The sequence below is a fragment of the Acipenser ruthenus genome, chromosome 28 (genome assembly GCF_902713425.1).
Source record: "Acipenser ruthenus chromosome 28, fAciRut3.2 maternal haplotype, whole genome shotgun sequence".
Lineage (NCBI taxonomy): Eukaryota > Metazoa > Chordata > Actinopteri > Acipenseriformes > Acipenseridae > Acipenser > Acipenser ruthenus.
Genome location: NC_081216.1, coordinates 20,374,087 through 20,401,078, shown reverse-complemented (window position 1 = coordinate 20,401,078; position 26,992 = coordinate 20,374,087). Strand labels below are relative to the sequence as shown.

General features: G+C 37.3%; 1 protein-coding gene across 5 annotated transcripts in view; it reads left to right on the top strand.

Moving 5' to 3' along the window:
• The window catches only part of LOC117434735 (myotubularin-related protein 13-like), a 133,746-nt gene that overhangs the window by 63,215 nt on the left and 43,539 nt on the right, over positions 1–26,992 (top strand). For all 5 annotated transcript variants that reach the window (XM_059003310.1, XM_059003309.1, XM_059003312.1 and 2 more), the window contains exons 4-16: positions 46–168; positions 1,659–1,769; positions 4,458–4,563; positions 16,007–16,139; positions 16,868–16,976; positions 17,171–17,284; positions 17,853–17,930; positions 18,020–18,133; positions 18,445–18,573; positions 19,400–19,498; positions 19,932–20,136; positions 21,192–21,301; positions 22,799–22,948. In XM_059003310.1, the coding sequence (XP_058859293.1) occupies positions 46–168; positions 1,659–1,769; positions 4,458–4,563; positions 16,007–16,139; positions 16,868–16,976; positions 17,171–17,284; positions 17,853–17,930; positions 18,020–18,133; positions 18,445–18,573; positions 19,400–19,498; positions 19,932–20,136; positions 21,192–21,301; positions 22,799–22,948 (1,581 nt within the window). The remainder of the gene's footprint in view (positions 1–45; positions 169–1,658; positions 1,770–4,457; positions 4,564–16,006; positions 16,140–16,867; positions 16,977–17,170; positions 17,285–17,852; positions 17,931–18,019; positions 18,134–18,444; positions 18,574–19,399; positions 19,499–19,931; positions 20,137–21,191; positions 21,302–22,798; positions 22,949–26,992) is intronic.

Genomic DNA, 26,992 nt, shown 5'->3' with positions numbered 1-26,992 from the left:
TCTGGTGCTTTGCTGCTAATAGTGTTCACTGTTCCTGTCTTCCAGGGTTCAAAGCATGAAGGAGAAGAGGAAGAGGATGAAGAGAGTGGCTTGATACAGCCAGCGCAAGTATTTGCACCAAAAAGTCTCGTACTGGTCTCAAGGCTACACTTCCCCGATATATTCAGGGTAAAATACAGCAATATCTGGTTCCGTGTTCGTTTATACTGTAAAGGTTTGAACAGAGACCAGGAAACATGAGAACACTGTCTTATGATATGAACACTTTACTGCTGGGACACTAACATAAGTAATAATACCAAACACAACTGGACTTGCAATCGGTGAAACATAAAGAAAACAAATAGGCTTTATTATCTTTGTTTGGGTCATTTGACCTGGCCCCTGCAATGACTGCTGTATGTAACTGTGGGTATGGTCAGTATCTAAAATAAGTTAATGTTCAACTACAGCACAAGTACATTAAGTGTTTTGGTCTGTGACACAGCTTTTAGTAGTGTCAGATAGTCCCTGTAATTTGAGCCTAAACCAAGAGTGCTAAAGAGGACAAGCACTTTAACCTCTAATAAACACAGAGTGATGTTTTATGTTCCCATAAGGAATACAGCAGCCACAGTAGAACCGAATCATAAGACACAGATAGTTAGCATGTTGGATTGCTGTTGCAAATCAAACGGTGTGACTTGCAACGGAGTAATTTAAATAACGAGCGTGCATGATTTCATTGATATTATGGAATTTAAACATTTTGGTTCAAGAATGCACATTTTGAAAACAAAGTATAGAAAATCAATTGGAAAATGTGGCATCATAAATGGACAATCAACAAAATATCTGTAATTAAATGGACGGTGTTGCACATTAGGGTTATTTTACTTCCTTGCAAACAGAGTAGACCTTCGCATTGCAAATTAGATTAAAGGGTCATTTCCAACAGCTAAGAAATGAATGCCAGGTAATCCTAAACTCATCTACCGACTTTACTGAGAGATTTTGAACAGGTCATTTATCCACAAATTCCTTCGTTCTCCCTGCTGTATAACTGGACCCCACTTGAAATGAGAGAAGCAGTGTTGTGTGTCCCCATGAAATTCTATGTTCTGCTGTTTTTAATGTTATCTGGACAAAATAAGTCAGGTGTAAATGACCATAATAAGCAGTAATGCAATATTATTTCTTAGAATGTTGGCTACAGCCTTTCTAACTAGTTGCATTGCTCTTTTGTGTTTTACACATAACAGCCTTAATATATAAGCTAATTGTAATAAACATGTTTAATATATATCTATAACATCTGCATGTTATAAATACATACGAGTTTGTTTATTTCCCTGTTTAAAAAAAAAAAACACACCATTTGTTTTTTATGTTCCACATTCTACAGCAGCAAAAGTGTTATTCATTTGCCAGCCCTAGTTTTCTGTTTAATGCTGAATTGCTGTCTGACTTGATTTCAAGGTGATTTAAAGGGCTTATTGTAATCACCCCTGTTTTTAAAAAAAGGAAAACCGTAATAAGAAATGTTTTTTTACAAATATCTTCTGCGTCGAGGGATGTTATTTTGTTAAAGTTAAAATCATTTTTCAAGTGTGTGCAATAATTATAAAAATGGGTCCCAAAATTGTACCATGTGTGCTCTGTTTTTTCTGTCCCCACAGGCTTGCCTTGGCTTGATCTACACAGTGTACGTTGACAGTCTACACTTCCCTCTGGAGGGGCTCATTGCAAACCTCTTCACATGCCTCGTGCCGGTGGCTGGTGGTTCTCAGGTGAAGAAAAAGGATTTATTTTCCTTGTTAATTTAATTTCAGGAGAAAGCAAACAATTCCTTAAATATTTTCTGTCTGAAAGGGGATCACAGTTCAGCTTTGTCTCGGTCCCTGTGGTCCAGTTTTCAGAGACGGCTAGAATTCCATTCCTGACTGAGGTCACAAGGGTTAATTTGGCACTTGGATTTGTTACTCAAAAACTGCAACAATAAATCAGAAGGTAGACGTCTCTGTACGTTCAGGGTATTTTCCTAAGTCTATATACATTTGCTTCAAAACTATTTATTTTGTGTTCTAAAAAGGAGTCGTGGTTCTCCTTGTCCTGTTCAGAAATAACTTTGCTGTCAGACTTGTTCACAGTATTGCTGGGTTTTGCTATCATCGAAAGTGATGAGCAATTTTAAGTTCCACCCAGGCTACCATCTACTTTAAATGAAAAACGTTGATGTAGAAGCTCATACAAGTAGTAGAAACCAGCTGTTTTTAAGTTTGTATAAATTATTTTACAATACGTGCTTGTGACACGTTGCTGAAGAATAACATTGACGTTTGTGTAGAGCGGAATTATTTTGCTGCAGTGTAGTTTTTTCATATGCATGCATTTTTTCTTCTTGTTGAAATGTTTGTCATTTGAATTTAGTTTTTTTTTTTTTTTTGTATTTTTAAAATTGGTAGGATTCATTGTTTTACTGTTGTGGATGGTGTATATAATGGTATGATATTGTTATTAGTATTATTATCTACAAGTGAGTGAGCGAGTAGGAAAGCTGGCTGTGTATGAATCTCCCTTCATCTATATATTTGAGTTTCTATGTTGTATTCCAAACATACAGATACAGAAAGCACAATATGTAAATCTTATGATATAAATGTTTGGACTTGCACATTTTTGTAAAAAGTTATGCAAGTTAATATATAAACTGCATTTAGGGTGGTCCTTGTTTGATAAAATACTACCAGCTGTTGTAGCCCTACCAGCTCCTTATGTTATGTAAGAACAGCAGGGCAGCATTTATTTTCTCTGAAAGAAGAATCTAATACTCTTCCCGGTGTCTTCCAGACCTTTTTAGATCACGCTTGCTCTACAGTCAGTTTAAAGCAAAATAAGCATATGTTATACACTTAACCAAACACGTTCCTAATGTACCTTCACAGAGGTTGAAATGAGGTTCTGTATTTCACCTGTAAAACAAGTGCTTGTGTTGCTAATGCACATGAGAGAGTCACTTGGTAAGCACATACTATAGAACTCCAAGATTAACATGCTTTACCAAATACTTGTTGTCTGCAGGAGAAAACTTAAATGATTTAAACTTTCAGCATGTATCACTTTCATGCCTTTCTAGATAAAAAGGTGAGGACAGTTGCTCTTTTGTGAATTTTTCATTATATTCACAGATGCCATCCTAGCTTTAATAATCAGTGGATTTGCAAAATGGTTTCAAATATCACCTGTGAGGGAGTTCTTTTATATTAGTGCCAAAAAGGGGTGCAGATTAATCAAAGCTGCACAAGTGCAAAGTTTAAAAAAAAAAAAAAATACAAAAGTACAAATATCACTCGTGTGTATCAGTTATCAACATTTCAGATCCAAGTACCTGCTTTAGGCTTAAAGGCTTAAAACCAATGCTTTAAAATGTAGTGTCGCTCTTCACTTCCAGTGCTATAGACATTTGGCGTTTATGTTACACAGTACAACACAAGAAGTGATAAGGCGCAGCAGTGCTTAATCTGTTGTGTTGCCATTTTAATAACACAATCACCATATCTGTAATAATAAGAGCCAACAACATGTATTTTAAAGTTGCTGATCCAAAATACACATTTTAAGTAGGGATAACTTTGTGGGTGTGTCTGCTTGTGACTAAATGTATTAAACCCATGTTTTATATGTTTTCACAGACTGAAATTTGTGGTAGGCTACGTTCCCCTTGGAAGTTGTGTTGGCTATTCTAAACTAGCAGTGGTGCCTTAGACCTTTTTAGTGTGATCTAGATCTGTTTATCCAGTAGAGCCGTTTTCAGCCCACCCCTACTGAATTTCAAAACAATATTTCGATTTCCCATTTCCCTCTTTGTAGCCCTAGAAGTCTATGTTTGTTTTCCATTGAGCCTTTTTTAGATTTCTAAACTTTTCATTACTTACAAATGTATTTTGTACCATAATTACATATTTGCATTCTTCTCCACAACTGCATTGAATGATAAAGCCATATACAACACACACTTGTTGTATATATGTGTGTGTTGTTTTTTTTTGTAAAACTATACCCAACAGTTTATAAGTAAATGTACCCTCTAGCTATGATATTGAGGGACCATTTACTGCATCATCATACATAATTTGAAAGAATGACTTTTCAAGCCAACATGTAAGTTATTGCCAATCAGCTGTCACCTCAAACCATTCTGTTCATGGAGTATCATGCAATGGCACATTAATCTAGATAAGAACCGTGCTCCATTCTACTGGATCCCTTTGACTCACAAGGGTGTCTGTGAAGCATAGAACTATTTCTGAACTTGGAGTGGAGCATCATCCCTGAAGAACGCACATTCTCTTTTACAGTTAGTGTCTATGCATGTATGAACTGTCTGTGTACTGTGTATATTGATACTGCCTTACCTACCAATTTGTAATGCTTCAGAGTGACATTTTCTTTCTCTTCTTTTCTTTTTCTCATTGTAGAAATTGTTTTCTCTGGGAGCGGGAGACAGGCAGTTGATACAAACTCCGTTAAATGGCAGTCTTCCAGTGACCCACACAAGTGTTGCTCTCCTGTTTCAACAGCTAGGTGGGTCCCCTATGTTATCATTCTTTAAATGTCCAGTACCTGGTGTCCCAGGTGTTTGGATATCCAAGTTTATAAGCAATTTCTCCTACAAGTGGTCCAAAATAAGCATTTGATATTTATTTATTTATTTATTTATTTATTTATTTATAATGTATATAAAACATTGAACCACGAAAGTTACAAAAGATGGTATGGACATTATTGGATGTGAATACATCACAAGGGGGTGGGGGGTGGGGGGTGGGAGGAATGACCATACAATATTTGGCTCTTGGTAAGGCTTATCATGAATTGGTTTCTTGATTTCAAATTCATGTTTATCCCCTCTAAGTGATTCATGCTTCATTGTTTGGCGCAGTGTGTACAATATGCTTTGAAAATGTTTTTATTTTTTTATTTTTTAAACACCAGGAATATATAGACTTGTTAAAGTTGATTTTAATGTTGTTGGGGTACAGACATCAAATGTTTCCTAATAGTGTTGGATGTTACAAACTGTAACTGTCTAGCTAAACTTAATAAATAAACATGCAGATTTGAGTATTTTTCATAATACTCCTAAAATCTACAAACATGTTGACAGTATTTTCAGATGTTTTAAACCCATGTGAAGTCCTGGTTGCCAGTGTAGTTTTTTTTTTTTTAAATTCAGTCTTTTCCTTCCTTCAGGAAGCCTCACAAAACTGATTACCTGTGTGAGTGATTTGCCTTTCAGTTTTTTTATGAAGGATGTGAAACTATATATATATATATATTATGTACTCAGTGTACTCAGTTTGATTTTGTTTGATGTGGTTGGTAGTGTTCATTTATGAAAATTTAATTATTATTTTGTTTTTTAGTTTTAATGGGATCAAATCAGATGCAAAAGTACACAGCTATACCACCCCGGAGCCTGATCTTGTCAGAGCACGACATGGCAGGGGAGTTTAAGGTTCCGGGAGTTTAGGTCAGCGAGAGCAGTCATGTGACATTTGCTTAAAACCTCCAGTAGTAGATTAAATTGGACCCTGCAAATGGAAACAGTAACAGTCCAGGTGCAACAGCAGACCAGAATGAGACTGATCTGTGCAACCCCTGCAGCCAACAATACTTGTTTTAAACCTGCATTATGTTTTACAGTGCACATAACAAACAGCACTCGCTGACGGACTCTAAGGGTAAATACCTTAATGGTACGAAACAAGGATCACAGATGACCTGGAAAAGAAAGAGTGCTTTATATGCCTCGCGGTTATATAATACTGAGGCAGACTGGAAAACTATGTGTAAATAAACTGGCAGATCAAAATATCCATAATCTTTATAGTACAGGAACAGTGTTAAAAAAAGTCAACTACCCTTATCTCAGCTAAAACCATAATCATGAAAGGCCAGCAATTCAAACTTGATTTGTAGATTGCAACCTCTTTGGAATTGCACCCTAATTAAGGAGTTACATGCAACAGTGTGCACAACACATGTTTTTGTTTTGTTTTGTTTTTCAAATGTAGAATGCATTAAAGTTTTGTTTTTCAAGCAAATCACGAAATCACTAGAATGAAGTGAGCAGTAAGGCACATTAGGATGTGCAGCTGCGATGAGATGACTGGACATCTGGCACAGATTGAAGGCGAGGTATGAAGTTATTTCAGTGCCTTATTACTTTTAACACACTACCGACACAGATCTTTTTCATTGAATCCACTGGTAATTAGTATGTTTACCTCGTTACTGTAGGATCAGTGTGAGCCATTTAAACATGTTTGGCACATTGGAGTTCATCAAGCTGTTTTTTTTCAAAACAGCAGATTTGGCTTGCTGATATTGCCACTAGGGTAGAATCTTACAATCTTCACCAAGCTACTGTGTAAGCTTTTAGTACAAGGACAAAATGTTTGATCATGTACTCTAATGTGTGAACTTCCTTTGTTTTATAACACATATTTCTACAAATAAGTGTAGTTATTGTTAAAGTGATTAAATTGGGGTTGTATTACGTGTGGTATCGGTGTTATATCTGTACGATTCAACGTGTCATATCGTGTGCATGCTGAGTTGGTTATCAGGATGCTGTGACAGTAGTTTGCATGGTTAGGAGAACTGCCTTGCTTGAAATATTCTTTTAATTTCCTGTCACATACAGCACTTGCCATCTGTTTTGGAACAGTACTGCCACAGAGCTACATTATTCCTTTACAGATTTGGCTCTGTGTGCATTTGGTTTTATTACAATAGAAATGCAGACGCCATCTGACCTGGAGGTGTTACTTTTAACTAAAGGATCGGAGCGCAACAACTTTGTGAAAGGAGCTTTAATACGTTTTTGTCATTCAGTGCAGTATGTGTTGTGTTGTGTATATGCTGCAGCTGGCAAAGTTTACTCAAATCAAGTGGTCAAATCTTTATTATATACAATATATATAATATTACAAACTGTGGTACTCTATGATTTATGCACACTGTATATGGGCTGTGTGTTATATGCACAGTGAAAGTTATATTGTGAGTGTTTTAAACTTTATTTTAACACAAACCATAAAGTCCAGCTGTGGAGTCTTTTCATAAATTACAGGAACTGTGAAAAATACTTTTTATCAACCACCAGAGGTTATATGAGTGATGAAGGAGGGATAAATAAAATAAATGTTTGTGAAAACAGAAAGAAGTGCTAGTTTTCTTTATTTACAGAAAGGTTGCAAAGGTTAAGGAAAAAAAAAACTGTTGAGCTAAATAATTGTTTGTACATTGAATGGGGAAAAAAACTGAAAAACATATGCATCCTTTTAATTAACTAAGTGGGGTTGTGTTGACCTTTGCTTAGTAATAACTTGATGTATTTTTCTCTAATCGCAGGCTGCTGTATTTAATATATTATGCACTCAATACCTTTTGAAAAGGACATTATGCTAATGCACACTTAATCTGTGTATCAGAGGTGGTTTTATGCAATTCAACCCATAAACTGCTCTTTGAACTATTTAGTTTTGTGGTGGAGCAAGCAATTGTACCCTTGAGCTGCTGTGCTTTTAATCTAATTATTTATTACATTTAGGAAAATCTTTTTTTTTCTGTTAGGTGACCTTGAGGTGGAAATAGCTGCATTGAATATGACAGCATAAGACAAACAGACAAGAGTGTTGTGTTGTCGACGGGATTAGTGAGTGAAAGCTCACATCCCAAGGAATACTTTGGTGGAAGTCAGCTTTACCTCATTAATGAAGAGGTCAGGCTTGCAAATAACCCTTTCTGAAGACTCTGCCATGCTGCTGCTGTTGTCATGCCTGGCAGCACCATACAGATGTCTGTTTCTAAGACAATGCATTTTGATTGGGAAACAATACTGAACCCAATGCAGGAAAGCTGCTGGTTTGAGATACTGCCCTTCAATGGTCATTCTGATTTCAATCATTAATCAAAACCTTTATTAATCCAGATGAGTCAATTAATAACAAATTCTCATTTACAATGACAACCTGGCAAGAGGCTCCCAACACCACAGCAAAGAACATAAAACACAAGGAGTAAAATAACACATAATCAATCATAAAAACACAAAACTCAGCAGCAACTTAACAGGCACAAATGTCAGTCAGCACTGAGTTGACTCTATGGCTAAAAGCTGCCTCAAATAGGAATCGTTCTAATTGTAACTTGTTTTGAAACTCATTCCAGTCTTTGGCTGCTGCAAACTGAAATGAGTAATGACCAAAAACTGAGTACAACCAGTTTAATACAATGACATAAATACACCACAGCAGTAAACTGTTTTAGTGTAGTACTGTTATTATCAAGATTATTTTCAAGTCCTTTTAAAGTGTGGGCTTCTATGATAACTTCCAGTTTAAGCCTGGGGGAGCCTTGCGTTGAGATTCAAGCACTGATAGCAGCAACAGTTACAACAGGAAATGATGCAGAACAGATATAAAGAGATATTAAACAGGCAGGCAACTGAAGATGAACTTACATGAGCAACAATCTCCTTCACAAACCCTACCTACCACAGAATCTTTCAAAACAACTGGTACCACCTGCGTTGTGCAATAACTCATTTTATTAGTAGAATCCTTTAGTGCAGGTGTTGAAAGACAGTTTATATTTCATTAATACGAACACCCCACCCTACAGTGCTTTCCTGGTAGAACAGGGGCATCGATGTGTTGGAGGCGTAATTACAACATGCAATTATGAAGAGCATCATGGTTTAGTAAAAGACAAAATAGGTATTTTATTCTGGTTCTAGGAAAGACGAGCTGGGGCAGTTGACAGTTTTGCTAAAGGCATAATATACCTCATTGACTAACACCTGATTTTATGTTTGTTATTTCAAAATAAAAATGGGAGAATTCCATAAGTGAAACGTAATGTTCACAAGCACGGTTACATCATTTCTTTGGTTGACTGCCCCCAATACACAAAGCTTATTTGAGCTGCCATGGCAACTAAATTGCTCTTGAAGTCAGAGCATGTTAAATTAATTTGTATCTGGACTACAGTTTGATATTTGTCAGTGGTTTTAGAAAGTGCTGTCCATTTATTTTATAAAGTGGTTTAATATACCGGTTTAGGAAGCAGAGAAAGCCCACCCAAAAAAATGGCCTTGCTGGAATTGGCAGGGTAAGTTATGTACATTTTTGCTTCAGGGACACTTCTATTACCAAACTACTGAACCCAGAAAGCAAGTCTCCAGCTGGACTCATCAGGTGCCTGACAAGTACGGCTTGCTGTCTGATTTGCAAAGGTGAGGTGAACTACCCCCTGAAGATTAACTGTGTGAACGCAAAGGCGATTCAGCTCTCCCTGTGGGCACCCAGCCAAGATCAGCCACTCTCCACAAGCAGGCTCACATGACTCACCTTGCACTCTAAGTACTGCGCTGTGTGTGCTTGAATAATCCACTCTGGGGACCTTGCATTAGCCTTTGTTACCAACACACAGGGAGAAGGACTGTCATTAGAGAAGAGCTTTGTTTTTCAGGGGTAGAAATTCAGAACGATGTACGGTATTGTTGAGTTTCAGCTGTTTGAATTCAGCAGGAACCCACAGCATACCGGGCAGAGGGCCGACTAGAGAAATTTAATTTTAAATAATGTTTTTTAGGCAAAAAGTGATTAGTAACTCTGTTCCTTTCTCTTGATTTCTACCAGCATTCATTAGTCATAGGCAATACAAAAGGCTTATCTTAATCCACTTGGAGCTATTACCCCTGCTTTAGCATGCTGGAATTCTTCAATAGTTGGCAGAGAAATAAAATGCTTATTTTACTGATCTGAAGCAGTGAACACACAGTACTAACAGGAATTATTAATGTGCAAATTATGAAATGCTTACATGTGCAAAATTGAAATAGGGTAGAGGACATGCCATAAAATGGTTTAAGAATTTTATAATATTGGTAAAAGGCTATTGTGCAAAAGTGTAATAGGCTTGGTATCCCAGAAATGCACGCTTAGCACACCAGTGTCACAAGAAACAGTAAACACATTTTGCTTGTTTTGTTTGTTTCCAAAATGAGCTAATATGAAAATCACAGAATATTTTTGGAATTATTTGTCACCAGCCCAACTTTACCATTGTCTTAGAAGCAAGTCGAAGAACTGTTTTTTTTTCTCAGGGATAAAATCCTAATAATCCTGCTTTACTGCCACTGTACTCTTGCTGGCAGATACTGTGGTTTCTTGTTGGTTTACACACTGAACATTACATTGCATGTTAATGCAAGTAACGTTTTTGCAGGGACCATGAAGAGCCTTGTTTCCCCTTACTCGTAAGCATCATTGAAATCATCAGAGTATCACATGCTGCTGGGTCCCCATGACACCACATAAGTGAAACGTGATTTAAAAACAAAGGTTTTTTTTGTTTTGTTTTTTCTGGTTGAACCCATTCTCTATTAGGGAAATGAATCACAAGGAATATAGTAATCTAACACTTCAATATGCCACTGGCTTTCCCTATGGAGTTCTGTTTTTCCCAGACCCTAACCAACAGCCTTCACCGCATTACTAGAAAAGTGCTACGGACGCTTTGCTCCTTCTTCACAATAGGGTTAGTCCCTCAAGGCCAGGGTTGGCAAAGCAATGTGGGGAAATCCAGAACAGTGCCAAGTAGGTCTGACAAAAATACTTTGCTGGACCGGCGCAGAGAATCCCCAAAAACCACTTAGGAAAGCACAAGCGACTCGGCCCGCCAAAATAAATTGTGGGTCAATTTACATTTGGGTTACTGATGTAATCGACTGTACAAGCACCAGCTGCTTACCGCAAAGATGATTGCAAAAGAAATCTATCTGTACTTTTAACCAAATAATGCAAAGGGACCCTTTAACACGTTCTCAGGAATTAGACCATTTTCCCTCAATGCATTGTTACTTAATGCCACCTTAACTACACCTACACAAACTGTATCTCTTTTTTAAATAAACTGAACTACCATGAGAAGTGCCATATATGCTTTGTAAATGTTGCCACAATGGGATTTTAGCACTGTTAAATGCGTTACTACTGGAGTTGATTGTATAAATAATTCAACACACAACTTTATTATCTTTATTATACCTTCTAAAAACTTTTTGCTCTGAGGATTACTTTTTTCCACTTTTTTTTTTTTACATTTTTTTGAGCTGTCAGTGTGTAAATATATACTGTACGTATTTCAAAGGGAGCATGTGTTTTGAAAACACAATGGAAGCTAATTAAATTGAATTCATAATTTTGTTTTTATGTTTGTGTTTCATTCCTGTTGGTATTTACAGACAAACCTTTTTTTTTTTTAATTTGCTGAATGGCATGACGTGTGCGTGACAGCAGCCTGTTTTTTATTCTGTTTTTAGCACTCGTGATATTCCTTCACGACCTACATTTAAATGTTTAGAAATTCTTCACAATTGGGCCTCAAACTTTGTTCTGTGTATGCAAATACTTAAAAAAATGAGTTACCTAACGAAATGATCTCCATCTGACTTTTTTCATGTGTTATTTTTTAAATTCAGTACGACAGTTCAATTCGAGGAAGTTATTTTTTTTTTTTCAGCAATTACAAATGCACAAAGCATTGTTGCCAATGGAAGCAGTTAGGAGCCAATGGAAGCAGTTAGGAGCCAATGGAAGCAGTTAAGTTTGTCTAGATTAAGCAGAAAAAAAAATGTTTCCAGTGACTTTTATGAACTATAAACTATGTTTATTTTACTAGGAAATCTGTAACAATTATGTTTTAACTGAACACATTTATTGTATACCAGTCTGGCTAGAGTATAGCTGAGGGTTTTAACTTTGACCCCGCACACTGTTAAAAATAATGAAGAAGCACTTTTATTTATTTTTTTTCTCATATTAACATTCATATTAAGAAAACAAGTCTTGCATTTCTCTTCAATAAGATTACTTTTCTTATCATGAATGTTTTCCCAAGCGCACAGGAAGACTGGGAATTTGATAGCTCGGACTTCTTTCGCCCCTTATTGACCTGAGAGAAGTATTATCGTGACTTTTTCTAGAATCACAGATTCTGGTATGCCTTTGCATCTTGTACTGTATGGTGCCTCGTCTGCTAATCCTTTAATATGAGCTAGGTTCACTAAACAATGAGACAGAATGTTTTTTATGTAGGACTATAAAGGGCTATAAAGATTGTGGTTACTTTCACATGCACTGAATGCATCCTCTGGTGTGAAAACTGTAGTGCATATGACAGAAAGTAAGAAAAGTCTGTGCAAACTGACTAACACCTGAGTCTGTGATGTTTGGTTCTCTAATGTTATGTGCCTATTTCTGAGTTGCCCTGAGAATTTACACAGCAGGCAGCTGTACTACTCTGTGATACGTGTCATGTTCTGAAGCAATGTTGGTATAATTAAATCCAGCCTTATGTATTCCTCTGTGGTTTATTGGGTGAACTTTCAACACATTTCATACTTTAAGACACCCTCCCCAATCGTCTGGATGGGCGTTACTGGAAAATGGAACTGCGTCCTAACATTTTCTATTAACACTGTAAACTCCAGGGGCTCCCGAGTGGCGCATCCAGTAAAGGCGCTCCACGTGGAGTGCAGGATGTGCTCTATAGTCTGGACGTCGCGAGTTTGAGTCCAGGCTATTCCTTTGCCGACCGAGGATGGGAGCTTCCAGGGGGCGGCACTCAAATGGCCGAGCGCCGCCCGGGGGGAGGGAGGGTTAGGTCGGCCAGGGTGTCCTCGGCTCACCGTGCACCAACGACCCCTGTAGTCTGACCGGGCGCCTGCGGGCTTGCCTGTAAGCTGCCCAAGAGCTGCGTTGTCCTCCGACACTGTAGCTCTTGGGTGGCTGCATGGTGAGTGTGAAAAAAAAAAAAAAGCGGTCGGCTGATGGCACACGCTAAACTCCTTTTTAATTAAAGGGGTTATACTGTCAAACCTGTCTGTAACAGCCTTTCAGAAGTAGTCTTTGAATCCTTGGGCAGATGGCCCTTGTACTGTATATAGGTAGTGTATAACACTTGTCAATGTCTGGAATCACTGCCTGGCAGTTTTAGCACAGGCACCTTGCAGTGAGTTAGATCAATTCAATACCTTAATAAAACCACTGATAGCTGGCTGGGAAAGAACTGCCGTTTCTGTCCGGATCAACATGGGTCTTTTTTGCACTGCTGTTTCAGTCATTTCATGCTTTGTTGGCGGTGTTAAGAATCAAAATGAAAAGGGGCTTTGAACAAAGTCCTAGTTTCTTTTAAAGTGGTGTATACAGACTCAATGTGTGGAAGTTTATCCTTCTGGCTCTACCTCCGCTACGCTCCCCTGCCTCCAGGGCCTGCACCTTCTCCACCCTTGCTCCGCAGTGGTGGAATGACCTTCCTACAGATGTCAGGACTGCCCAGTCTCTGACCACATTCCGGCGCCTCCTTAAGACTCACCTCTTCAGACAGCACCTGTAGAACTCCTCTGTTTGTATCATGGGACACTATCACCCTTCATTTAAATGTGCTTTATTTTGCTCTTATCTGACCCCTATTTTACTGCATTTAATCCTGTACTTCAGAATACTGTAATCTGCCAAGTGTTTAACCTGTAGTATTTTGTATTTAATCATATCCTGATGTAACTATCACTATTTAATCATATCCTGATGTAACTATCACTATTATCTGCTGTATTATTGAATTGTGGTTTGTCACACTTGAACAAAAGTTATTGTATTTCTTGCTCTTATTGTATTACTTGTATTGTAACACTTGAAATGTATTTGCTTACGATTGTAAGTCGCCCTGGATAAGGGCGTCTGCTAAGAAATAAATAAATAATAAAATAAATAAATAATAAATACTGTAAAGCTACGTCTTAGTTGGTGCTTATCTTGGCGAGAGCCGAGTTCAAATCAGCATGAAGTTTTAACATCTACTCTCGTGTAATGGAAATCTCCAACACAGTGAAAAACACACAGCTCAGTTAGCTGACTTGAAAATCCCATAGTCATCCCCTGTGCATTCCAGTATAAAATAGTCATGGACATTGTCAATGTGGCTATTGTTCAGCATCACCCAACCACCACCTGCATTCTCACATAACTGGTAACAGTTCTGTTCCGAATGTTTACGAAATGATGAGTACCCACTGACTTCATGAATATTTTATTAGGACATCCATGTGGATAATTGGATGGGGTGACAGTTTGTGGATATTGCATCGTTTCATTTAAAGCAAGATAAAGGGTACAAAATAATAGAGTCCAGCACACTGAGACATGTGTCACATCCTTAGAATGCTGGCAGCTGAAAGGTCAGCAAAGTCATAACTGAGCAATTTCCATGTCGCATATCGTATTCAACAGGATGCTCATTCCAGAGTTGAATAGGAAGTTGTTAGAATCAACAGCCAGTCTGCTGTTTTGTTTGTTTGTTACCATTGTCTGAGTCTACCACTGTTATTTAGGATCGGAAATGTGTTTGTGTTACACTAGATAAGTGAACTGCTCAAGGTTAAAAAAACAAAAGCTATTAAAATATGGGCCAAAGCTACAAACTTGTCATTATACAGTATGTGTGTGTAAATATGAATCATGAGATCATTGAGTTGCAAATTGGTTTAACCGTTTCTAATGTTAACTAATTAATCTGGCTCTGATCTTTTTATGATTATTTTTTTAAAATGGTGTAAGATACTTGCCATTGGCGATGGAGTGCTTTCTGTATCTGCTGTAAGTAGCACATAAAGCTGCTGTGCAAAGGGTTAGGGTTTCAGTTTTTAAACTACAGTAAGACCTTCTCCATTCTAAATATGGATGCTCCACTAGGCAGCACCAGAATGACTGACCATACCCAAGCTGCTGCACTGAGAAATCCTGTGGCTTTGTTCCAAAACCACCTCCTCCAGGATGGCAGCTCAGAAATCTGCATCTGCTGAGAAAAATGAGTTAAGGCTGTTGGCATGGAAACCCCAAAAATACAAACAAGCAAAATAAATGCAAGCAGTAACGTGCATGCTGTTTTATTACTTGAACGTAGGAAAATGCATTTAATTATAGTGTCCCTGTCTCTTTTATAGTACTGTTTTTAGAGCATATGATACTGTACTGTACTTGTGATTATCTTTGATAGGATAGGAGTGCCATAATTAAAGTGTAATCTCAACCACAGTGAACATTCATCATTATTATTATTATTTATTTCTTAGCAGACGCCCTTATCCAGGGTGACTTACAATTGTTACAAGATATCACATTATTTTTTACATACAATTACCCATTTATACAGTTGGGTTTTTATTGGAGCAATCTAGGTACCTTGCTCAAGGGTACAGCAGCAGTGTCCCCTACCAGGGATTGAACCCACGACCCTCCAGTCAAGAGTCCAGAGCCCTAACCACTAGTCCACACTGCTGCCCTATTCACTTAGTACTCTATTATTTGTTTATTTAGCAGACGCCTTTATCCAGGGCGACTTACAGAGACTAGGGTGTGTGAACTATGCAGAGCTGCAGAGTCACTTACAATTACGTCTCACCCGAAAGACGGAGCACATATCCTGGTAATCTAAGAAGAGTATTCCCAGGAATTTTTAAAGTGTGTATCCCTGAATCTTAATTATGCTTTAGCAGCACTGCCACGTATCTCTTAAGCATCATCCAACCACTGGAAAATGTGCATGCAACATCACTGTTTGCTTCATTCTGGGTTCCTGTTTATTGGTGAAATTCCTTCACAATGCTGAACGGAAAGAAATGTCTCAAATTGTTATTGGCAAGGATATTTGTGTCGCTGTACCTTTTTAAATTCAAATCCAGCATGATAAATTGATGTCTGTATTGACATCATGTTTGCAAACAATAACCGGAAGTCTGAGACCTGTAGAGTATCTCATCTGAGATTCTGTGTATCAAGTATCAAGTTTTAAAGGCCCATTGTATTTAACTGTACTATTATTTTTGAGGTTGTTGGTAAAAATATATCTACATACATCAGGATTACATTTTGCTCTTTTTTTTTTTCGTTTCCAGGAATTCAGAATGTGCTCAATCTGTTTTGTGCCGTTCTAACGGAACACAAGGTTCTGTTCCATTCCACCAGCTACCAGAGGCTTGGAGATGCATGCAGGGCACTGGAGGCATTAATGTTTCCTCTCAAGTATAGGTGAGACTTCTGTGTGTTGTTGACATGAGCTACAGGTTTAAAAAATGTAAATCTTATCAGTCTAGAAGAAAGATAGGTAATGGAGTATTTCATTGAAGTTTATAAAATGGTGTTGCTGCAGTTAACCAAGTCTCTACTTTGCACAGAACTGGAAAAGAGGGTGTAAATCGAAGCTAAACATTTTTTTTTATGCTACAGTAAATGCATGGACTATTTTACCAAGTGAACTAGTGACCTTCGTAACTAGGAACAGGAGTCAATTACAAAATTATTAGTCCCTATCATTATTCCATTGAGGGGGCAAAGTTCCCAAGCCTTGATTTGCTGAATGGGCTCTGCTTACTCTGATGCTGTGAATATGACAGCCATGTAAGCTGAATGTGTCACTCTTACCTCTTAAGAAACTTGCAGTTTTTCAAAGCATTACTTTCAAAACCTTCACGTGACCTCTTGTGTTTCAAAATTTGCCAAAGTTCAACCATTCTGAAACAGTAGTTTTCATGATTCACCACTTTTAGAGCAAGCCCTAATTAACAAAAGACATCGAGAACCGTAATCTACAATCAATCCCATCTGTTTTATTTAAGCTGTGCAAAGAACAATAGGATTTTACTGTCAAAATGATGATTGTAAAAGATTGAATACATGAAACCTATTCAAGTAGATGTAGAACTGTTTGTCATCCTTTTACATTTTACTGACATAACTGTTTTTCTGTTTACGCCTAGTTATCCTTACATTCCGATTCTTCCCACACAATTACTAGAAGTTCTGAGTACTCCAACTCCCTTTATTATTGGTGTGCACTCAATGTTTCAAAGTGAAATCCAGGAACTGGTAAGAATAACTTATGTTTACATTTTTTGTATATTTAGTATACATGAGCTTGACCTTAAGCACAATGAGAGGGTGATGGTCAGTAATAATGACTCAAAAACTGTGACGTGCAGCACAGTATACAGTGATGAACAGTACTCAAAAGTTGTGGCTGGGTGAAGATCCAATATTACTTTGATTCTGTCTCTTTTCAGTTAGATGTGATCATCGCTGATTTGGATGGAGGAACTATCAAAATTCCAGAATGTATCCATCTCTCCCATATTCCAGAGCCACTGCTCCAACAAACGCAAGCAGCTCTTTCCATGGTAAGTACAGACTACACCTAGCAGCTCACTTTCAGGGTTCAAAAAAGCCTGTCATTTTAGGAGAAGGAAGATGTACAGTTTATATCTGAGCACTATTATTTACAGTGGAGCATGGTTACTGAAGAACGTCCAAACAAGGATGACCATTAAACTCGGTACTACTTTAATGAAAAGCTTCAAAACACCCTCCCCTTCGACATCTGAGACACAAGACAAACCAATAGTTTACTAGTGATGATCCCTATCCCAATTAATGACATTGAAGGTTGGAAATGTGGTCTGCTTGCATCAAGGCAATGTGTGTTGTAAAGAATGTGTATGCCAAGCAGTCCCACGCGATTTTACAGCTATTTACAAGAAATTAAACAAGAAATGTTAGTCAAAACTGGTGATATTTATGGGAAATAAATACAGGAAAAGAGTGCATAGTTATTGACTAGTGTAAGAGTACAGCAGAATTATTTCATTTAGTTAACGTCATGACAATTTGGCCTGCCTCTTAGGTTCACAGTATATTGGTTGATAAAGATAAAGGTTACTTATCTCTTGATTTTCCTTACTTTGTTAGGTCTTACACCCAGACCTACAAGTAGCAGATCATGCATTTCCGCCTTTACGTACTGCTCCCTCTAATGCAAAATTGCTGGTAAGGATTTTTGATAATTTGAATATAGTGTTAAATATAACACCTTTTATAAAATACACTCAGTTTTTTTTTTTGCCTTTTGTTTAAAGGACAAAGAGGTGCGAGCAGTGTTTCTTCGATTATTTGCACAGCTGTTTCAAGGATACAGGTCCTGCTTACAACTCATTCGTATCCATGCTGAGCCTGTTATTCACTTTCATAAGGTAGGATATTTACCAACTACATGGTGGTAAGGATAGCTTGAGTTGTTCTGATGTTTCCTTACTAAGTATGCTGCTTCTGCAATTTCTCTTGCTACGGCAATACCTGTTGTGCTGTGTGCAGTAACCTACATTCTTAGTCTGCTCAGATCCTCAGGTTGCTGTATTCGTGTATGCTGCGAGACCCATTTCTCTATACGCTGTGAATCCCTTTTTGCAAAGGCAACTGTTTTCTGTATTTTATTATTCAGAAAGAGCCTCCTGTCTGTTTCGTTGCCAAACTGCTGGTAAGTTTTCCCTGTGTTTCTCTGCAGACTGCCTTCCTGGGTCAGTGTGGCTTGATCGAGAATGAATTCCTCACTAAGGTCCTGGATGGAATGGCATTTGCTGGCTTTGTGTCAGACAGGGGGCCCCCATACAGGGCTTGTGATCTGTTTGACGAGGTATGAATTACATAAATTGGAGTCATTCACAATAATCTCGTTTCCGTTTCCCTAGACAATCTGAGCTGCGATACTGTGTCTTGTAATAACAACTAAGAAAGATGTAGGCAGTCAAATCTCTTTGGAATATGCCTGGACTGTATTTAAGAAAATTCAGTATAATATTTATGTGCATATGTTCTAGATTATTTGTATTCGATATGACATCACTTTTAAATCACTGTTTCAAAACACTTTTTTTTTTTTGTTTGTTTAGTGTTGTTTTTTTTTTTTTAATATAAAAGATGAGATTTGATTTAACTGCTTTTGATATAATTTATTTAATTCCCTGTGTTTTGTTGGAAATATTGATATTAAGAATGAGGTAATCAGTGAGGCACTGCCAAGGAATTTGTATATAAGTTGACCTATGCAGTGACAATTACTCACATTGTTGGTCATTTCTAAAGATCATGTCCTTATTAAACAAATTCTCTGAACTATTAATTTGCAATAGATACTGATTCTTGGGGCCTCTGACTATAGTACATGTTCATGTAATTGTTTTAATTTAAAATGGTCAAGGCAATGAACACAATTGTATGAGACAAACTACTTCACATCACATCTGTAGCCTGCTGCATTTCACTAAATGATTCATTGAAGAAGGAAAGAGACAACACAAGCTAATCAGAAGTATGGAACAATCCATGTGTCAGGCTGGCAAAGAGGGGGAATTATGTCGGTTTAATCATCTTCTTCAACTGAATTTATGATTTGTATGGTTGGAAAGCATTGCCTTCCAAAAGAAAATTCCTCTTTTTTTTTTTTTTTTTTTTTTTTTTAGATAGTTGCTTTTGATATTCAGCGAATTAAAGAAGAGGACGAGAACTCAACAAAAATGCTGAAGCACATTCGGGAGCTTTCAGAGCAGCTTTTTAAGAATGTGAGTCTGGTAATACACTTTACACTGTACAGGTGCCTTGACAGAATGTCATGGGTTTAAATAATGTGCTGCCGAACCTGCTTTATGTCTCCAGCACCACAGTACAGAAGGTGGGTTTTTATCATGCTTGTATCAACAATGCCATCTACTTTGCAGCAGATTTCTTTAATTCAACATCAGTCATTTAGCCTACTTCCCTCTTGAATAGTTTAAGAATGTTTGCCTCCCCGCCGCACAATGGGGACCTTTTTTTTAATAATAAGCATGCATCCTAAAGTGATGCTGCAAAACCATCCTATTGTAATACTTGACCTGTGTGCCTCTGTACGTTACAGAAATGTAAATGCGTAACCGCATTTGAAATTAAAATTGGAGGCTTCTGAAACTCTTTAATTAACTGACGTGAAGCAATCCTTTGTGTCTCGCCAAACAGGAAAACCCAAATCCCCACATGGCTTTCCAGAAAGTGCCTAGGCCTAGTGAGGGATCCCACATGCGTGTCCACGTACTGCCATTCCCCAAGATCAACGAGGATAAGATCCAGACCCTCATCCAGGAAGGCATGGCCAAGTACCAGAACACCGCCCCTCCTGTGCGAGTCGAGAAGAAGTGTGTGGTGCCTGCAGGAAAGCCAGTGGGTAGGTTTGCTGTAAATTACTGTGCAGTGATGCTCCCATAATCCATGCTCGGAAGTAAAGACAGTGTATACAAATTGCGCCCCTTGTACTATACCTATTAATGTCAGTCAGGAAAGTGTCTCAAACACTCTTTTTTTTATTTTATTTTTTTAAGCCTACTGGCTGATTAGCAAGACTAATGATGTGAGCTCCCTGACAGTTTTTAGATTAAAGTATAAATGATCAGTTGTGATTCGATCCGCTTGTCTTTATCCTGACTTCCAGGGTTCAGTTTTCATTACTCCCCTTAGTATCTCAGATATTGCTGACTTTCTGCTTAATTGCAGTATCTTTTTTTGTTTTTGTTAAATTTAATAAGTAGTTACCATAGCAATGCAAAACACAATACAAAAAGTACTCTATGTGATTAATAGATGACATTTTTTTAAAGATATTATCCCACTTTTCATAAGATATATTAAAGCTTTCGTTCTAGTGCATTTTTTCATGGGGGAAAACCATTTTTTTTTCACTGTAGCAAAGTCTTTAAACTTTAAACCAAGTAAATCATTCTTGACCTCTGAGCTCGCAGTGTATTTTTCCCTGCCCTGATTGTAAATTGAAAAGTAAGGCCACAGTTCCCTGCAGTTTGCCATTTTCTCTATACAGATATTCACACTATAAAACCTGAAGCAATTTTTATATATCTAACTGGTACAACCTTTTATGAGGAGAACGTGGAAACAGCTGGCTATTGTAAAAGAAAAGGGGAAAATAGTATAATAAAATGTCTAGGTTTGGAAGCATAGTCAAATTTAAAGTAGTTTGAAAATGAGATTTCAAGTCATTTAGAGGTTGTTTTTTTTTTTGTTTTATTTTTGTCCCTTGTTGTATATTATGTGTGCTTTTGAAACACTGCACTTTGCCTTCATTTGAATTCATTATTCTTGAATAGTCATTTGTACTGTGTCCATATCAAAGAACCATCATATATTCAGATGTTTTCATTAGCATACTTTACCTAATTCATGTAGTTAATAAAGCCGTGTTCCTGTTGTTTTTATCTCTTCTGCCAGTCTCAATAATGGCCAAAACAGGATCCGTTTTTAACAGTGCCCGCAGGCTGGAGGTTGTTCGGAGTTGCATCTCATTCATATTTGATAATAAAGTCCTTGAGACAGAAAAGGTAATGTATATTAACTCCAGCATATCTGTCTTAGTGCAAGAAATCTCAGCCCAGGAAATACATCTTGGATTGCAAAATATTCTTGATTTATATCTATGTGAAGATTGCTTCTCCTCTTTTGATAGGCTAACCTAACTATAGAAAATAACCATAAAAATGTATGGGATACGAGGGGTATTCTATGAATAAACGCTGCCGATCACCCCTTTGTGTCGGGTTTTAAAGGGTAGTGTATTGAAACTACATAACCTATTGGAAATATTGTAAAGACTGCCTGGTATGAGTCTTAATGCTGGTCATGGTGTAGTGAGTTAGGTATTTTGTGGTGGTGGTGGTGGGGGGGGGGAGACACTGTTTTGTCAGGTATCGGGGAGAACATTTTTCTGTCCCACCCCCCCCCCCCCCCCCCCCCCAGGGGTCCCCAGCCTTCTGTCTTTTCAGAAGCAACAGCTGTATAAATATGGCAGGCCAGTCGCATGGTAGAATACAGGGACAAGCTGGAGTCATCATGAATAAACTCCAATTTATTTTTTTATTGTTCCTTAAACTTTGTCACAAGCATTCAAATAAATGTGCTATTTGGTGGTTTTAAGAGACCTAGTAGAGGCCAAAGTCAATATAAACTTTCATAAATATGGTATCTTTGCGCTGATTGTTTCCCTATACAGTAAATGGGACAGTGGCCAGTGTGAACGTGTTTCCAATGTGGCTTATAAAGTTATTGTGTAAATTCAGGCATGTGTCTCTGTACAGCTATAAAATTGAAGAGTACACCGATAATTAGCCCCCAAAGAAAAAATAAACTCATCACCTCCAGAATGAAATGCATGACATTTCATTAGTAACAACGTTTTTACTAATGTGTGTTCATAGCTCTCAATATTATACTTTTGGAATATTAACCATATATTAAGTGTTTCTAAAAGCTTTTATTATGTAATCAGGATATTTACCGAAAATAGATCTTGGAATGTACACTTTTAATACATTGTAAAAGCTACTAAAACCGTTAAAGCTTTATTAAGTTTGACTTGATTTAAAAAACACCTTTCTCTAGTGACTCTTGCATTATATAGTTTCAGGTATGAGATGAGGTGCCAGACATAATGGCAAATACAATTTAAAATGAATGATTTTGCAACTGTAACAGGTGTGTTGATAACAATTCCCATCATGACTAGGGATTCATAACATTTTTGGTAATTACATTTAGCTTAATTTGGCCTAAAAAAAAATAGCTGTATTAATTGTCCTTCATCTGTCCGAGAACAATAAATGACCGCTCTCTAAAAATGCACACACACACACACACACAGGAGGAAAATAAAGAATGCAATAATTATTGTCAGCTTGTTCGTTATGACTTTTTAAGGCCTTTATTTTCCACTGTGTGCAGATTGCAGGCAATTTGCCCACTTCTCAGTAAACACCATGGAAAACCAGGTCCTAAATGTCTTGTGTGAATGTAATATTTTTCGATTTCATCTCTGTTTTTAGACTCTCCCTGCTTCTCTGCGGGCTCTAAAAGGAAAGGCTGCCCGGCAGTGTCTGACACAAGAACTCAGTTTACATGTTAAGCAAAACCGAGCAATACTGGACCATCAGCAGTTTGACTACATTGTGCGGATGATGAATTGTGCACTACAGGTCAGTACTTCAAATCTGCAGTCGTAATACATTCCATTTATCCAGTATATAAAAAAGAAACAACAGTTTGTAACAACATGCATAGACAGTTATCAGATGCTGCTGTGCAAGTTCACAAGTACATACTTTTAGTTTTATTATCAGTTAAATGCATTACCCACAGGAAACATTTTAATGATATGGTGTCCATACTTCTATATGGAATACAACCAGCTTTCTTAAGGTATATTATAATCTGAAACGCATTGGAAAAACGGCATTTTGTTTCTACTAACTTGGCTTGTGTTTTTGATGCAAGTTCGATTCGCTTTTATTGTGCCTGAAAAACACAAGCCAAGTTAGATGAAACAATTGGGGCAACCTTGGCCCCAATCGGTTTTACAGTTGTGCCTATTTGCCTTGTGCTGGACAAGGTTGCCCCAATGGTTTCTTGAAACTTGGCTTATGTTTTTGATATCTCCACTTTAAATGGCTGGGCACTTTTGATAACTTGACATTTTTTCACATTTCCAATGTGTTTTTGTTTCAGATATCACTTCACACATTACGGGAACAGCAAAATTGTTCAATCTATATTGAGGCAATGTATTGACGTTTGGATAGGGTAAATGTAAATAGTAGCCTAGTCTGCTGAAGATGTGAATCTGTGTAGCACAGCGGTTATGTAGTTGGAGTAAAAGTATGACTAGTTAGGGTTAAAATCCTGCCTTTTTATATTTGTGTGTATGTATATGTGTGTGTGTGTGTGTGTGTGTGTGTGTGTGTGTGTGTATATATATATATATATATATATATATATATATATATATATATATATATATATATATATATATATATATGCACGTTAAAATTACATGTGCAAAACTATGTATGTTCAATGAACGTGTCATTCATATCAACTAAAAATGTATTTGTTCCACATTTAATTTTTTTTTTTAAGTTTGCAATACAAACCCTGTGTGGGAATCGAACCCAAGACATGCTTCCAATGCAGCTTGTAATGCAGACGCCCTAGCTTTAACGCCACAAAGTTTGTCCTTCCATTTTACAACATTTGCAAGTAGTATAGCAATAAAGTTCGAGTTTTTAACAATTAACGAGACAAACAAGATGTTGTAAATAATGAGTATGTATTATCACAATTTTGTATTGAAAGCTTTCATCTGAGTTTGCAATCTATCATAATAAGCTTGATCCGTTCATTTAGTATATTGTAACCTTTTCATGTTTAGGAAGTAGTACTCAGGGAGACGGTGTTGAATTCTCAAAATGTTTGTTTTATTTGAAACTACAGAGAATTCATGTCAGGGGTCGGAATTCAAGGCACCAAAATAATAACCCTACGTTTTAGTCTTGGCACTTTCACTGCATATTCTCTCTGGTCACAGCTCACACGATCGCTCAGTCGCACCCACAGTTTCTCATTCACTTCAGCGCTGGACTGTCTCCAGTCCCCAGGCTCATGCACCACCTTATTATATAACCTCCCATCACTTCCCGCTGCTGTCCGGCTCATCAACCAGTCACATCCATGCTCTGCAACCCCCAAAATCAGCAACGCACATCTACTCTCTCATTCACTCCCTCCCTCCCTCTTCCCATGCTAAGTGCAGCAGGCAGTGGTGTAGAGTAGTGGTTAGGGCTCTGGACTCTTGACCAGAGGGTCGTGGGTTCAATCCCAGGTGGAGGACACTGTTGCTGTACCCTTGAGCACGGTACTTTACCTAGATTGCTCCAGAAAAACCCAACTGTATAAATGGGTAATTGTATGTAAAAATAATGTGATATCTTGTAACAATTGTAAGTCGCCCTGGATAAGGGTGTCTGCTAAGAAATAAATAATAATAATAAGTAACCCTTACAATACATACTTGTAACATAAAAGACAGACGAGACAACTGAACAGCAATTGTTCGGGTCGTTACAATATATTTTTTAATTTGAAAGTAAGAATATATGAAAGCATGACGACCTTTATGTACAAAAATCTAATATACAATTGAACAAGAACTGCTGAGTGTTTATTTTCTTTTCATACAGTATTAAATGGCAGTGTTTATATCTGATAGTGAAAAAGAAAGAAAGAAATGTCGATAGATAAAGAAATACATGCCTATGTATTGATTTATGTATTCATTTATTTCAATATTTATTAATGTGTTTATTTATGTTTTACTTTTACCTATATAAGCGATCCTTCAGCATATAACTAATTCCCAGAAATGAATGTTCCTTTTTGTACAGTGGGGACCACAAATAACGTTACTCTTATCAACCAGTATAGAGAGGAAACTGTACTTCCTTGCACCAATAGGGACCACAATTACACAGACAGGAAACCAACATTTTTCAGAGATCAAGATCAGAATCTCAGAATGATGAGATGACTCCAAAAAAATCTCCAAAATGTAAAAAATAAACTCAGATGTCCTGTAATATACATATGAGTGGATAAAAAGTGCCTGGGGTCTGCAAAAAAAACTAAAAAAAAAAAGACTTATTTCTCGTACTGTATGACTGGTATTGACTTTTATTTCTACGTTTCAGTGTTGGGAACTACAAATTAAAAGTGAAATGGTGCTTTTGGCTGATTTACTGTTACTGCGCCAATACCCTGAAAACACATAAATTTATCCTTGCTGTGTAGAGTCTCTGGCAGTTCTCGCTGATAACTTGGCGCAAGGAACTACCATTTGTCTCAAAAACATGAAAACATTTTGACAACCTTTGCTTGTTCAGTTATCCCATTGATTTCTACTATCATGTTGGACCCATAACTGATAACCTGCATTACTGTCTCTTTCTGAACACCTTTTTTTTTTTTTTAGTCACAGATAGTCTACATAAAATTGGCAATGAAAAGCATCCTGGATTTTGGTTCCAGATCATATCTCTTACAGGTGTCTTGTATAGTTTTCACAAGCTTTATCTGGTTTTAATTTAGTGTAAACACTGACCCTTGTAGTTGTTTATAACACGTCCAATACAGAATTTTAATAGAAACAGCATGAGAGCGTGTTAGACAGCCAAAGAGTGCATAGCCAAGTCTGGCACATACATTTAGAACATACCTTTCAGTTAGCAATTTCATTATCGAAGAACAGCCTCTAAAGAGACTGAATTTGGTGTTTAAAGAAGAATTATACTAACTTTTTCAGGAATGGGTAGCTTCCATGGCCCAAGTGAGCGTGTTTATTTCACTTTGAATGTGTAATTTATGTGCAGCGTCTGGGATATCCTTGATATTTCCTGTCGTGGGACGCTGTAATGTATATTTAACTTTCTCAGATGAGAATCATGCATTTTACGCTTTTCACCACTTGTAAAATCAAAGAGATTTGTGTTTGCTGTACAGGCAGCTTTCACTCGGTACAGTAACCGTGCATCGTGACACTAGCTTTATACCCCAGTGATGATATATCTATTTTTAAAGCTGCCAATCACCATTGCCAGGGGATACATTTATGTTTATGACTCTCTATGAAGAATTAGTTTTAGGGGGTAATTCAAAATACTTCACATTTTATTACAAAAGCACAGAGAGTTATATGGCAAGGTGTCCACACATCTGTATATATTATTGCTTAAGAAAATATTTAAATGTCATAATGTATCCCCTTGGGAGATGTAGATTAACATAATAAATAAAGTGGCAGATGATACAAGTTTAAATGTCATTAAGGGGTAATAATTTGCATCAGATGTGGATTATTTAGTAGTTGAAACGCATGGCGTGCTACAAACACAACGAAGTGGCAGGCTAGCTGGGTTAAATACCAGACACTTGGAAAAAGTATGTTCCTTTCCGATGTGTCTTGGCCTTAACGGTTTCATTTTGAAATTGTGCAGCTTCCATGCAGAAAAATAAAATTTCTGAGTAGAGATCATACATTAGCCAGCTAATTTAATCTGGTACTCGCTGGATAAGACACTTGAGAAGATAGTTGGTTTTCATAAAGTTGCTTGCAGGCAAGTTGATAGCTACAGTACTAAACCCTATAGGTACTTATACAAGCTTCCAAGACTGTCAGTGTACAGTACTTC